Raw genomic sequence first — 14,815 nt, 5'->3', positions numbered from 1 at the left:
TATGCTATTACAGTTAATAACCACACTTTATTTTCCAGTGTCCATGTTAGTGTAATTATACATTTAAATACTTGCATTTAAATTCTCTGTAGTAACAATTAATACATGTATTTACTATCCTCCTTTTTCCTATGCCGCATGACACTTTGCATAATACGCATGATTATGGATTATTATTGTATGTGTAACAAGGACACCATAAAATAAAGTGTTAACCCATGAAGTGTTAAAATAATGTTAACTATTAATATCATTCAATTTAAGATTTTTTTTGTTACTTGATTATACAAAAATAAAGCAACAATATATTGACATTACATCAATTCCATGTTTTTTTTAAGTTGTTCCTAATGTGTGACATGTGGGATGTCGAAAATTACAGGTATTTTTTTGCCTACATCAACGCAGTGAGCACCATCGCCACAGTCACTGATGTCCAGGGAGGCACCGAGGACCTTCATGGCCTTCACATTGTTGGATCCCTGATCACAGACAATGCATTTGACCTGAAAGTAAGAGTTAAATTCAGCAGTGTAAATTTAAATTAGAGTGTAAATTACCTATACATTGCTTTTTCAAAGACCATTTTGTTGCATAGAGAATGGCCTACGTTTAATCCTATGCTGCTCTGTTGGATTACCGCCTCCTTTATATTTTTGACTATTTCATCACTTGGCATTGCGGACTTGCAGAGGAAGAATGCAATTGCCTAGAAAATTAGGAAATGTATATTTCCATTTCATCCAGGACAAGTGAGCACATTTTTTGCTCTTCAGTCATTGTCTTTAGTTTTAATTTCATCCGGGCTAGCACTCCATCAAGGAATCCAAGCTAGGATGCTTAACATATTTGGTGTGCCTTAAAATTTTAAGATTGGAAGAATTTGGTGTCATTTTAAACTATATTTGTTTATAGTGAAACGTTAACTCACTGTAAATGTTCCCACAGAGACCATTAGGTGCCTTCTCAAAGTTGCTGGTGATGGCAGGTGAAAGATCTTGCGCAGTTCAGAGTAACACCTGGGACTGTGATGATTTAGCTGGATAGCCAGGTCTTTTATTTGGTTACTGTATCTCTTACCCCCTTTTTTGTATTTGTTCAGATGCATTTGACTGGTTATAAATGTGTGGCTTTTGGGGTTGATCAACTCAGTTTTTGGACTTTGATGCAACTTTTGCTGCAAGTTCTGTATTCTGTAAATAAAGTTCATGTTCAGCTTTTAGTGTGATTGAAGTCAATAGTAGCCTACATTTATGCTTTTTGCTATACTGTACCTACTTTTTCTGTAGATTGCTGATTTTATGATTAAGGCTGCATCGTATTACCCTTGTCCGAGCTCTCTCCCTGCTCAGCAGCTTTTTAAGGTCCTTAATTTTCTAGATGGAAATAACTTTAAAATTTAGTTTGAAGCCCTTGATTTTGAATTATTTATATGTGACCATGGACCACAAAACCAGTCATAAGGGTACATTTTTGAAATTGAGATTTATACATCATCTGAAAGCTGAATAAATAAGCTTTCCATTGATGTATGGTTTGTTAGGACAATATTTGGCTGAGATACAACTATTTGAAAATCTGGAATCTGAGGGTGCAAAAAAATCTAAATATTGAGAAAATCACCTTTAAAGTAATAATACTAATTAAAAAATAGTATTATTTACTAATTTACTAATCAAAAATTAAGTTTTGATATTTACAAAATCTTTACTTAATATCCTAATGATTTTTGGCATAAAAGAAAAATGGATAATTTTGACCCATACAATGTCTTGTTTGCTATTTCTACAAATATACCCGTGCTACTTATGACTGCTTTTGTGCTCCAGGGTCACATGTTATGTTGCAGGTGCTGTTGTTTAACCTTGTCTTTGTCATCTAGCATCATCCTAAATGATATCAGACAGTCCATGGGCTCAGGACTGGATTGTGAAAGAGGTTCTTGAGCCACATCTAATATAGGAGAACCGTTCAATGGTAATTCTGTCGGAGAGACCAAGAGCTCACGACTGGACTCTGAAAGTGGATTGGTACCCGTGTCTAGAACAAAATGTGATAATTAATAATTAATGAATAATAAATAAATAGTTTTGAATAATTCCATTCTGTATGTATGGTATTTCTAAAATCTTTTCAATTACCTATTTTCTCGTTCTGCTTCTGGTTTCCACAATTTAAGGGTTGGTTTAGCGGTGGGGGACAGACGTTTCCTCTTCCCCTTAAAACCGTATAGAAGTTACATTTTGTATTACTAGTGTTTTTATTATTATATTAATGTCACATAGTACAAATAATAAAATGGATGTACTTGTATGATGATCTGTTCTGGTAAAAAAAAAAAAAGATCTTCACAGACGACATATCCTCCCCTGTTGGCCTCAGCGCTTGTCATTGCAGAATTCAGATCTGCCCTCCTGATGCTGGATACCCACTTCTTTCTCCTTTTGTTGTTGATTACAATTTATATAAGTATAAATGGTTTGGAGTCAATACATGTATTGTGCTATTACTGATCCTATATTATTTTGTTAATTACAGGAGTTTTATATATGTAGGTAAGAACATAAAAAATATTAACATATTTAAACCAGTAGACTGCTCAAGCAGAGCAATATATTAATAAGATGTAGAATTATTATTTATAACTCTATGCAAATTATTATTTTTTTTTTTTTCTTTTTGAATCTCCATACCTTCTATAATTTTTGGGGAAATCAAAAAATGAGCGTCCACATCCTACTTTGTTTTTGCAGCAAAAAGCAGCACATATACGGGGCATGTCTAATTTTTAATTACACTCCTTTCATAAAACGAATTACTATTGTTGACAGTTTGCTCTGGCATAAGTTGGTTTCCATGGCAACAACATAACGGTTTTATTTTAAGAAATAATTTAGTTTTTTTTTTATTTTATTTTTTTATATAATTTGTGAATTCTTAAATTTATTTAATCTGTTAATTATATAGGTTGGCTAGCTTTGATTGTCTGTGACAGCACAAGAGTACAAAACCAGACAGTATAATTTTTTTTTTTTTTTTTTTTTTTTTTTTTTTTATTGGCATAAACAAGAACAATACAATGAGAATTTTCCATTGCAAAACAGACAAAAAAATCAACAAAAAAACTAATCTTCCATGGTTTGATCGACATGATGACATCTGATCGCGTCCTCCAGAAACAGCCGTAAAGGAGGTTGGTGTCGTGAATTCGTTCCTGTCGTGTGCGCATGCACATTAGCTCGGTCAAACTGAAAAAATTCAGTTTTTTGTCATGATTCGAGCGTTTCGATTTCATTGTTAATTTCAAATATGAAATTTATTCTTCCGCTATTCGAACAGTTTTGGAGAATTTCATGTTTCCCCATTCAGAGAGATAGGAGCTGCACTTGGATGCCCGAGAGGCATTTCAAAGATGGCCGCCGATATGACTTGTCTTAAAGAGACTTTGAATATACTCTAATGACCATAAAACCCCATTGAACACAAATATTTGAAATGTTAATTGATTTTTTTTTTATCAATACTTTTGGTAAAATCTGTCATTCTTCCTGCTTTGTCCACCATCATGGATTGTTTTTTCCCCCACAGAGCTCACAATGTATTCTGGGATTGTCTTTTCTGCTTTAAAATTTAGCATTTCTCTCATGAAGCACAGGAGAAACTCACAATTATTTCCATAGAGTTTGCCATTAGCATGTTACTTAGCATACAACATGATACTCTGTTGAACAAAATCCCATAGAACACAAATGTTGTGTAAGTTATCTGTATTTCTATCATAACAACTCTCAGAAGATTTTAGCATGGTAATGGATATGACAATACTAATGTATTTGGTCTTGGCAGAATAGATCTGCTACGCTGCTAAATTGCTGCTGCTGTTGGTTATTGCTGTTGTTGTAGGTTATTGCTGCTGCTTCTGCTGTAAATCAAGTACAGGAATTTGCTACTGCCAATACATATGCTGATACAGTGCTGTGAGTATTTAAGACATACTGCTACTGCACAAATAGCATATAAAGTAACAGGTAGCGATCTATACAGGTGTAGCTGGGGAAGGTGGAGGGTTTCAGAGGAACTCGAAAGCGTGCTGTGAATGCTAACCAGCCATTTAAATGTAAAGCAGTAAGCTCATTGGCTGCATATGCAACATGAACCAATCAGCTTGTGCCAAGTTATTTAACGCTGTGAATATCATCATTTGCGTTAACGACCCATCAGCCTGCACCATCTAGAGTTTCATGACAGAACTTGGCATTTAATTGGATTTAAATGTTTTTATCAATACTTTTGGCATTGAATATAGTACAGTAATTCTTCTTGCTTCGTCCACCATCTTTTTTTCCCCCACAGAGCTCACAATGAATTCTGGGATTGCCTTCTTTGCTTAAGCTACCAAAAAGAAAGTATCTAAGAAAGCAGTATAATCATGGTGCCAACCTTTTGGAACAGCCTCAGTGTTGGGAGCTGGCCTATGATGCCTTACTACGCGGCCTACGTTGGCAGCTTGCTGGGTTTTTAAACAGAGCGACTATATAATGAATGTACGCCATTCATCCTTAAGGAACAACAGTACAGTTTTAGGTTGACCTTTGGAGAGCGCTGAATACAACATCAGCTCACTGCCGGCTCCACGCCCACTACCACGCATCCGCCTTATTCTCCGCTGAGACTTCCTCCTCTCATCTGTGCTAGTGGCAAAAACTAATAATCAAATCTTTCCTCCCACAGACACAATGGTTTCTTTGGAAAGCCCCTGCCAAACTACCTATCTCTTTGTCTCTGTTTTTCATACTGTAGACTTAATCGGTGCAGCAGCCCAACTCGCTTCATACTCCGAAACCTTCGGTTTGTGTAATTTGTCTGTCTGGTGTCGTCTTCCGTAACCACAGAGGAGAGTTTTTGCAAGTGTCAAATGAACAGGCTTAATCGTGACAGGCTTGACTTGCAGGTGAGGTCACAAGTAATAAGCACTAATGAATACCAGATCAGGCTTGGCACAATCAGGCTTACTGCAACACAGACCTTATACTCCTCAAACAGAGCTTTATTTTGAGAGGAGCACTGAGGCTGTAACACAGGAGGGGGAAAAAACGGCTGTCAAGCTCTCGCCTTGTCTGATGCTCTCCACCGCTGTACGTTATATATGCGTGTTGCATTTGCAAACGATTCTTCCATTTGTCAGGCTGTTGGCAAACCTGTCACGCTCGCCTGGTGAAAAGCAAATAATTTATTTATTTGGGTTCAACATAATTAGAAGCATTACCCCACCGCTTGGCAGTGACACCTTTTTATGTTATCAAGCGCGCAAGTGCAGTTAAGATACGCTTGTTGGAGGTGTGGAAGTTTTCACTTTTTTAAGCTTTAATATAATTAAATAGCAACAGGATGGAGTTGTTTTTGACTTCTCTAGAATGCCAGAAAGGAAAACAATATATTTAACTGCACAAAAAAGTGCTTTTGTCAGCAATTTTGTGCAATTTGACATTGAGTTTAGAGGTTCACAGCAATCCAGAATACATTAGAAAGTATTCGTTTCCATTTCCGGCTATTTGGCACGGGTTACTATATAAATATGTTATTCATTCCTCAAGAACGTTTGGGCTTCAGAGGAAACATGTTGATACTATTGCTTCTTTCTTCAACTCTAAATAATTGAATAGAAAAGAGGGCCTCCGCGGTCTTTTTTATCGAGTCTTTGCGAGAATCTTCAACATCTGTTTCACTGTGCATCCACCGAGCACACGCTCACATACAACACAAAAGAGAAGGTGACAAAAGAGGCGTTTCTTCCAGCTTTGAGCTTTTTGATAAAAAGGAGCATCAAGAAGCCCGGCACAGGTACAATATGGTCAGCCTCCAGTGGGTTTGCTTGCAGTAACATTTGTCATCCACCATTTACCGCCTGGGGGCCCTGACACATTAATCGTACCATATTAAAAACAAGTTGATGAGAGTGAAAACAACGCAGAGATGTGTAGCACTTTACATCTCCCTTAAGTGTCTGCTTCAGGGACAGTTTATGTGCTAGAGATGGCGGTTCTTTGACATTGTCATCTTCTGTCACATCGCCACAGCTAGTCGTTCCTCCACCTGCACGTTCTTTAGGTGTTGTAGAAGGCGCGTAACTCGTCTCGCTCTTTGTGCAGAATGTCTCGGGGCCTTTATGATAATGAATGCATGAACTGGGTCTTCCCCCACTAAAGCATTACAATAAATAAAACATTTTAGTCCAGCAAGGCTGATCTCTTTTTTGTGTGTGAAAGAGAGTGTGTGTGTGTGTGTGTGTGTGTGTGTGTGTGTGTGTGTGTTTCCTGGTATTTAAGAGTAAGAATCATCACAGACAGACCCACACGTTTTTGCTTAATGCTTCGGAGAACAATTCATCAGGGAACACGATTCATTCGCGTTTGCCAGACAGAAAAGCACAATGTATAATTAAAAGTGTAAAGTGTAAAGATGTAATTGTTTGAGTGTTGATTATCATTAAATAGCTCTGCAGAAACATGACTGTGAGCCATATTTAGCATACTTAATTTATTAATCGAGCAAGCTGTTTGTTGCTTCTCTTATGTAAGCTGGAGGAGGTATGAAGACTTTAGCTGGTGTGAACTCTCATATAACAGTCAAGTGGTGACTAGCTACATCCGATTGTTAGCCTATATGAACGGACAACAATTATCATGTATGAAATACAAACCTATACCACCTCCAGTGCCCCTTCTTGGAAAATAGTTTCTCTGTAAGAGGCGTAGATGGAAATTACATATAGTGAAAGCAGTTTATCTTATCTCAAATCATTTATTATTCTGAGTAAACTTTTTCTTTTTCGTTGATCAGTTGTTGTTTTTTTATTTGTAAGGTAATTCCCCGCCGCTCTATCTAAAAGATCATTTCTATTGAACCGTCAGTGAGCACACAGGTGTTACTGGGGAAATCTTGTGCATCCAGGCTTCAGTCACATCCCCATAGAAATGGGTTTGCGTATCAAAGACAGTTAGCAGTACACCACTGGTGGACATAAAGATGAAGCTCTTATTAAATCCAAAAGTAAAAAGCACAAGTACTTTAATTTTTGAGCAAAGACATCGACAAAATATAAAAATAATTGAAATGTAATAGATGGAAAATTGTTTTGTCCAATAAAAAGATTCAAATGCATGTACAGTATGGATCCAAACATCTGAAACCGTGTGTAAAAATGCTTTTATGTTGTAACATTTTTCTAATTTCATATTTACCAGTTACCAATTATATGATCAATATAGCAATTTGAGTGAAAAAAAATGCATGACAATAAATAAACTTGAATATCAGAATGCCTTAGTATTTGGTGTGTCCTCCTTTGACTTTAATGACAGCAGCACTCGAGCTGCATGATCTCCAGAAGTTTGTGTAAAACCTGATGATCATGTTCTTAGAAATGATTTAGAATGTTCCAAAGAGCTTCTTGTCCTTTAATGGAAGTTGGAATCTGACCATTAGTATAAAGGAGTTGCATGACTGTCTCAAATTTGCTGGATAAGTGACATGAAACTGCAGAGCACTAAATGTTCCTTTATATTTAAAAAATAATAATAATAATAAATAAATTTTCTTTAAAAATTGCATTTTAAAGTTTTGTACATTTTCCTTTTTATTTTTATTTTTTAAATATTGTTTTCAATTTTTTTCCTACATTTTCAGGTTTAAATGTAGAAAAAATTTCAGTGTGGTCTCAGACTTTTGTATCCCACTTCTCGCTCATGAAGCCAATACTATTACCTTACAAAAAAAAAAAAAAAAGAAATAAAATCGGCTGGTCAGTTTTTCTAAGCTGCAACAGGTACAACTGAAACCGTACATTTTTACATTCATGTATCCACCTGTGTGGCGTTCATTTTTGCTTTTATCTCTTAATGATTATTTGCTCATATTCTTCACCCCCATTCCAGTTCATCAATCACAACAGATCAGAGTGTGTGGCTGCGGCCCTGGCTTTGTTACACCGTCACACTGAAACTCTACATCTATTATGCAGTTTCACATTAATCTTTTAAATCAGTCTTCAAATTAACGTACATCCTCCCTTAAGAGAGGGCTGGGATGCTGTGAAGAGTGTGTTCCTTGTTGGCTTTGATATGGTTCAAATCTTCTTTAACACTTCAGGATAGTCAGAGTGCCCTCCATTGTCCAATTATTGTACTGCACTCACATTGTTTGTTACAAGCTGATGTGCTAAAATAATTTTTTGTGCACTAGCTTGCTTTAACCACAATCCTGATCACAGACTTTAGGAGTAACCAATGAGATCGATAATAAATAGAGAAATATATCATTTAGTATTCCCATTCATCTCAAAGGCACTTGATTGGCTTATGCCGGAGCCCTGGAAATATGTTGCTTAAAAGACTGTAGTTGCATCAGAATAGGTGGCTAATTTTGAATGGCCGTTAATGGAGAAAGATGCTTTTTGTATCCAGATGGTGTAGTTACAGGATCTACCGGCAGGGGCTAACAGAGCCATGCTAAGCATCTAAACTGTGATGATCACAAACCTGAGACACTAGCAAGCATAAAAGATTTTACCCCCATGTGTTATACCAATCAAATAATCAATCTTAAAAGCATTAAATTGGCTCATGGATATGATTTCAGCCCCTCTCTGTGGCCTTAAAGGGCAATATATCCCAACACACTTCGAGAGTACTGTACTTCTGTGATTTCACCAGGTGTTTCAGAGGAGTAGATGCGGTACATGCTGTCATGTTGCTCTGGGCTGGTGTACATGGGCTGTATTACCAAAGTTTGATGTTGCTCTTCCCTTTCGTTCTTGTCAATAATCTCAATATCTGTTGTTGAGCATTCCTCATTCCATTGTGTAAGGTTCCCCCACCACTAAGAAAGGAAATGACAGACAAAACTATTTCATTAGAGCTAATCAATCATGACTACAATCCATACATCCAAAAAAATAAAGTTTTTATAAAACATTTTTTTAGTGTGGGAAACATTTTAATAATCTAAAGCACCTTTTTCCACAATTAGAAACTTTTGGTACATTTGAAAGGTTCCACTGATTAGTTAAAGTTTCTCCATGGGACCATAAATAATAATACTAAAAAAAAAAACTATTATTGAGAGTGGGCCAATCCAGAATGCATATTTGCCATAAGTTTTCTCAGTAATTTATTTTCTTTGCACACAAAAAGTATTCTTATAACTTCATAACATTAAGATTGAACCACTGGACTATTTTAACGATGTCCTTACTACCTTTCTGGGCCTTGAACGTGGTAGTTTCATCTACCGTATTTCATAAAAAAATATCTTAATTTGTGTTCCAAAGATGAACAAAGATCTTTATGGATTTGGACATGAGGGTGTGTAATTAATAACAGAATTAAAATTTTTTGGGTGAACTATCCCTTTAATAAACAATGTGTTATGTAAATACCTTAAACTGTGTTCTTTTATCGTTTAAGATCATGCTTTAAGCCCAGTTGACATTACAAATAGGCTAAACAGCTTTAAATTTTGAAATACTGGGAAAAAGATTTTAACCTCTCAGGTTTTTATAGTGTTTTGTTGTACATGTTAAAAAACACTCTCTGAGAAACTTTAATGTTTTGTTCTACAACATAAATTAATTTTGAAATGTTGTGTGCAAAATGCTACTACAGTTTTAACAACTACCACAAGGACATACGTTTAAATACCAAATGTAGCAACTTGTTAGCAACTCTAGCTTCACATTTTTAAGCACAGAATTCACATTTGATCTGTGATTGTGTGTTATTTCTATTGTAAAACAAAACCTCTGCTTTAAAAACAAGAATCCTATGGTGTGAAAGTGCAAATTCTCTTCCAGCTGTAAGAACTACAAAGATCTTTAGGTGTATTCTGTCAAATAAATGCATTTAATATTATGGATGGCGTTGGCCTTACCCGAGACTGTTCAGTGTCCATGATTTTATTTTTGAAGTGTTTGGGATCTGGTACTTCAGGAAAGATCAGTCTTCTAACTCTTTCAAGACCAAAGAATGTCAAAGCGTTCAGACGTTTGATAAAAAACAGTGTCAAGGATATTATAATAACTGAAGTGCTGGGTAATACTCACCCCTGTTGAGTCAACAGACAGACAAGAAGAAAGGCGGTTAGTGGCAACACAATTATCAAAATGTAAACCCATATGTAGGCGGATCCTTCTACCATACAAGCACCTGTGAACAAAATGTTTAGTTTATTTGTGAAGCTTTTTACACACACACATAGAAGAATATATGTAATCATTTACTTCTGTTTATATTTCATTTGACTTATCCAAACCAAATTTGAAAAATACAACTACAAAAGTGATTCATACTAGAGACAAATTATCATGAGAAGAACCACAAAAACTCCAGAGTTCAGTACAAGCTAGTAAAGAGATCGTAAATATCTTGAAACATATATTGCTATGGCTGATGACCAAATTAATGCTTATTTATCAAACCAGGCTCTGGTCCTGAACCTGAACACATGGTATTTCAAAGACAAAGAGACGGTACCTTCATTGTTTCCCCAACTTTGCACTTTTGTCCACTTGCTCCAGTCCTTGTCTAGACACCCCAGCTTCATTCTTATTCTGAAATCGTAATTCGTCTTCATGCTGAGAGTGGACAGGTTCAAATTGTACACCTCATGTTGTTGTCTCACTTGAGTACTCTGACCTCCCTGCATGTAAGCAAATACATGCAGGCTGTAAGATTTTCCAACTTTGCATTGCTTTGAATAGCATGTGTCATTTTACATCAAAATTCATGAGCATTTTCCCAGCAAATACAAGTCTGGTTTTCTCAGGTTTGTGCTAAAAGTGAGTCTTACTGCAGCTGTGTAAATGTGTAAGTGTCTGTGAGTGTTAAGTACCTTCCAGTCTTTGACACACTGGTTCTTGTACTGCACTTCAGCTTCATAACAAGAAGGGGATATTTTATTATTATTATCTGGGGTCCTCCATGTTGCAGTAATACCATGCAGTGTATTACTAATATTAAAAACAATCTGGTCCGGGGCAATATCTAATATCTCACCTTGAAACAAGAAGAATAATTATGAGTACTGTCGGTCTATACAAAATTCAGCAGAAAGTGAAAAATCTGGTCAATCTTGGCATTCAGCGGTCTGATATTTCCCAATAATTAATTAGCAGTGCTAAATAACAGATTACAATTAACAGGCCTTGTTTCTCACTAATGCAACTAGTACCATTTTGCATTTCGCTTATCGATTATACTGAAAATGAAATCTGAGGTCTTCAGTATTTTGCATCAATGCCCTGATCACAGCGTCAGGGTTTATTTTGCAAGCTGGATGTACCGCGGCTGGATGTGTAATGATTTTGATTGGTCAATCATGCCATACAGTGGTATGATTTTCCTAATATTCACCATTGTCCATGACAACGCTGAACAGCAAACCAAAGCTACTTTCACATCTTTTGTCCCTAGTGAACAAATACTTAAGCACAATTTATTTGTATGTACTTTAGTATAATTAAATGTATTTGTGACACACTACAAATTAGTTTACATAAAGTCTGTTGAATTGGAACAACTAATTTTGTAAATGTATTTTAGTAATGCAAAAGCAGTGCAGAAGTTCAACTAAAGTTTTTTTTTTAAATGTATTGTTTGTGCTAAAGTGGATCTATTCCAAGTATACTTACGTACATTTTAAATATCTACTCTTGTATTTAAGTTTTGAAATGCAGAATTCACACAGCATAAACTTCAAATGTATTTTGGTGACATTACAACTGCAATTCAATTACACTGTAAGAGTGTTGAACATACATTAATATTATGCTGATAACAAACTGAGGTCATACTATCCTTTACTTTTAGTGACTTTACTACACATTGCAATTGCATTCCAAGTAAACCTGAAGTGTGTTAATGGCATCATTAGTGTGTGCTTCGAATGCAATAAATTAATCTTTATAAATAATAGCACAGCTTAAGAGAGTCAGAGGGATTTGTGCTGTAGGCAAAAGTTGCGTTTGGAAATTCTACCCTTGCAGCACCTGTTAGCAGAAACATACTATGTTTCAATTCATACCTCTCATTTTCTTTTGTTTGCCCAAAAAGACAGCCTTACCTAAAATAAATAAAAAAAATTATCAATTACACAGCATCATCTTAAAATAATTTCATCATTCTCAGATTTGAAATACATGGTGAGACTTGTATCTTTTGCTGCAATGAGTTTGACTCTAAAGGTTTCTTTTGAAAAATGTGCCAAATCTGCAACACAGATTCCTAACAGTGGGCACTCCGGCGAGTTCGGATGTTTAGCAAAACCGCAAAAACCAATTGTTGGTGAATTCCATTTCACAGCCCGTGAATATAAAGTGAGGAGAGACTGGCTTATCAAGTCTATCAAGCCCACTTCACTGAACATACAGTAGCCTATATTTAGGCCTATGTTAAAATCACATTATTACAATACTTCAGACACTTTTAAGGGCCAAAGGAACAAATAAATATCAATACACAGAATGTGCCATAGTATTAGGTGAGAACTCATACAGCAGCCTTGTTTACTTTAATGATATCACAACATACAATACAAACAATCCCCACAGACAAACCTTAATATGGCCTTCATGCATCTACAGGATCATAAGATGCTTCATTCATCCCTTACCGAAACTAGTTGTTGGGTTGAGTGAGCATGGACATGTCATTGGGGTTATGAAGTGGCCATCCTCTTTCAAAGGTTTCATCCTGTTAGTTTATATTATATATGGGTCTCTGTCTGTCTGTGTGTGTGTGTGTGTGTGTGTGTGTGTGTGTGTGTGTGTGTGTGTGTGTGTAGGTTGTTTAAAGTATTTTTTGTGCCCAGAGAACACCATTATGAAAATCACTTTTAACAAGTTTCAGACATGTTGTAGATGGAATTAAGAACCTAGCCAGTGTACTCTCTTAGCGATGAATATATATTTAATTCTTCCCCAATTTGTAAAAGGTATACTATTTTACAAATTAATTTGTAGTGCACTAAATTTGTGCTTGATGAAAGCATGAAATAACTACATTTACAGTGTATTTTCAGTTAGTACATAGAGATTCTATATATACTTATCATGAAATAAAAACATTTTAAATACAATTCAGTATATTTACTTTTCACTAGGGGTATCACACCTCAGATTCGTTTCATACAAACGCAACAGGCACTATCTTGTCGTGAAAATGACCTCAGAGGGCTTCTAATATTAGCCTACTGTAAATTGCGCCACTTTCATGGCAGTTCTTAACTGTTTAACAAACTGGTGGCTAATTCATATGAATTTGTTTTCTTACAATCTGCTTATGCATCACTGACAGTTTAGACAGTTTAAAGGTGGACCTACATGAATCACATTGTACGACTTCATGCCAAATTGCCAATTCATAAGTTACTTTTCTCATGCGATCAGGTTGTGCATGGCAAGGGACCATATTTTCCAAGCAGAAAAAATTGCATAATTTAATCTAAAATCAATACTTCATGTCCATGTATTTATTTATTTGCTGAGTAGCGGAATTAACAAGAATATATACAATCATGTTGTCATTGTTATAGGCCTAATCAGGAGGCGACCGCCTAGCTCGCCTATGCCTAGAAACGGCCCTGGGCCTAATTATTATAGTTTTAAAAATGTTCACAGCAGAAAATTTTTTAAATGTTTTCAAAAATGTGAATAAATATTTTTTCAAAATCATAGCAGCAAATGCTGAAAAAGTTCACAGATGTTGTTTGAGATTACAGTATGAGTAATGTGTGAGTGTTTACAGTATGAAATTGACTGAATGAATAACATTATTGCGAAACTGTGGGGTTTTACTTAATCAGTGTGTTCTGATGTGAATCTTTGTCGGGTATACAGGATATACCAGCTCATGTGAACGCCGCCCCCTCCTCAGGCCTTTTGATGTGGCTCTCCAGACAGCTCATGCACCATGATGCTCCGCTACTTATCAGCAAGCTTATCATCATCATCAGATGTTTGTCTAAATGTATACTGACAAGAATGTGCTTGTCATATGCTCCATTCCTAAAAATTAAACCTATGACCTTTACATTGGGAAAACACGTGTTTGTGGTGAGTCTAATTATATTGCTTCTAGGGGACTTTTTATGTTACTGTCATAATACCTCGCAAAGTCTTTTCTCATGCTCTTCAGCTACAAAATTTTCTAGCAGTTCTTGATAGACAGACAGACAGACAGACAGACAGACAGATAGATAGATAGATAGATAGATAGATAGATAGATAGATAGATAGATGTCACATGAAAATAATGAGTAATCAGCTTATTTGAATGTTGTTTTAAACAATAAATATTGAATATTTGTTCTGTCAATTAAGAGCTAAAGTACTAAAGATTAAAAAAAAAATACTCACCACTATTATTATACTCAGCACTAGACCCATTAGCAAAGAGCAAGGCAAGGACTACCAGATGATACACACTCCAGCTGTTCATGTTAAGCTCCTCTCTCAGTTACTTATCAATGAAGAGGTCTCAGTCTCTAGAGCACAGAGGAAAAGGTGACACAATTTATAGTACCTGAATCACCAAACCCTGCTGTTCCTCCACTCGTTTCTTTTCCATCCTCTCAACCTCACTTCTTACTCAGTTCAGTGTAGTATGAGGGAGGGCTTTAACATTAACTCTGTCACATCTGTGGTTTTGCTTTAAATTATTTCTTATTCACTTCACATTCATTTCTTGGGACTCCAGTAGATTCTTGGTAGAAGTTGTTGTTGGTGATTTTACCCAGTTACACTCTTCAAAATAAAGGTGCT

General features: G+C 35.9%; 1 protein-coding gene across 1 annotated transcript; it reads right to left on the bottom strand.

Annotated features, from left to right (window-relative positions):
* Positions 1–7,800: 7,800 nt before the first annotated feature.
* LOC107748191 (uncharacterized) lies at positions 7,801–14,504 on the bottom strand. Its single transcript, XM_016562891.1, has 7 exons — positions 14,411–14,504; positions 12,079–12,117; positions 10,888–11,051; positions 10,530–10,695; positions 10,100–10,202; positions 9,928–10,006; positions 7,801–8,877 (listed from the first exon to the last, which is right to left on the bottom strand). Exons 1-7 carry the CDS (start codon positions 14,490–14,492, stop codon positions 8,653–8,655), a joined length of 858 nt encoding a protein of 285 aa, XP_016418377.1. The 5' UTR covers positions 14,493–14,504; the 3' UTR covers positions 7,801–8,652.
* Between the last annotated feature and the right edge of the window lie 311 nt (positions 14,505–14,815).

The sequence above is a fragment of the Sinocyclocheilus rhinocerous genome, unplaced genomic scaffold, assembly GCF_001515625.1.
Source record: "Sinocyclocheilus rhinocerous isolate Xijiao unplaced genomic scaffold, SAMN03320098_v1.1 scaffold289, whole genome shotgun sequence".
NCBI classification, from domain to species: domain Eukaryota; kingdom Metazoa; phylum Chordata; class Actinopteri; order Cypriniformes; family Cyprinidae; genus Sinocyclocheilus; species Sinocyclocheilus rhinocerous.
The sequence above is the reverse complement of the archived record's forward strand: the minus strand, read 5'-3'. Positions and strand labels throughout refer to the sequence as shown.

Bases quoted from the DNA above. Each gene is read 5' to 3' on its own strand.
- LOC107748191 (XM_016562891.1), bottom strand. From the start codon at position 14,492: ATGAACAGCTGGAGTGTGTATCATCTGGTAGTCCTTGCCTTGCTCTTT. The intron at 11,052-12,078 runs GTATGAATTGAA...TCTTGTTTCAAG, and splicing joins CAAACAAAAGAAAATGAGAG to GTGAGATATTAGATATTGCC. The intron at 8,878-9,927 runs GTAAGGCCAACG...TTCCTTTCTTAG, and splicing joins TGGACACTGAACAGTCTCGG to TGGTGGGGGAACCTTACACA.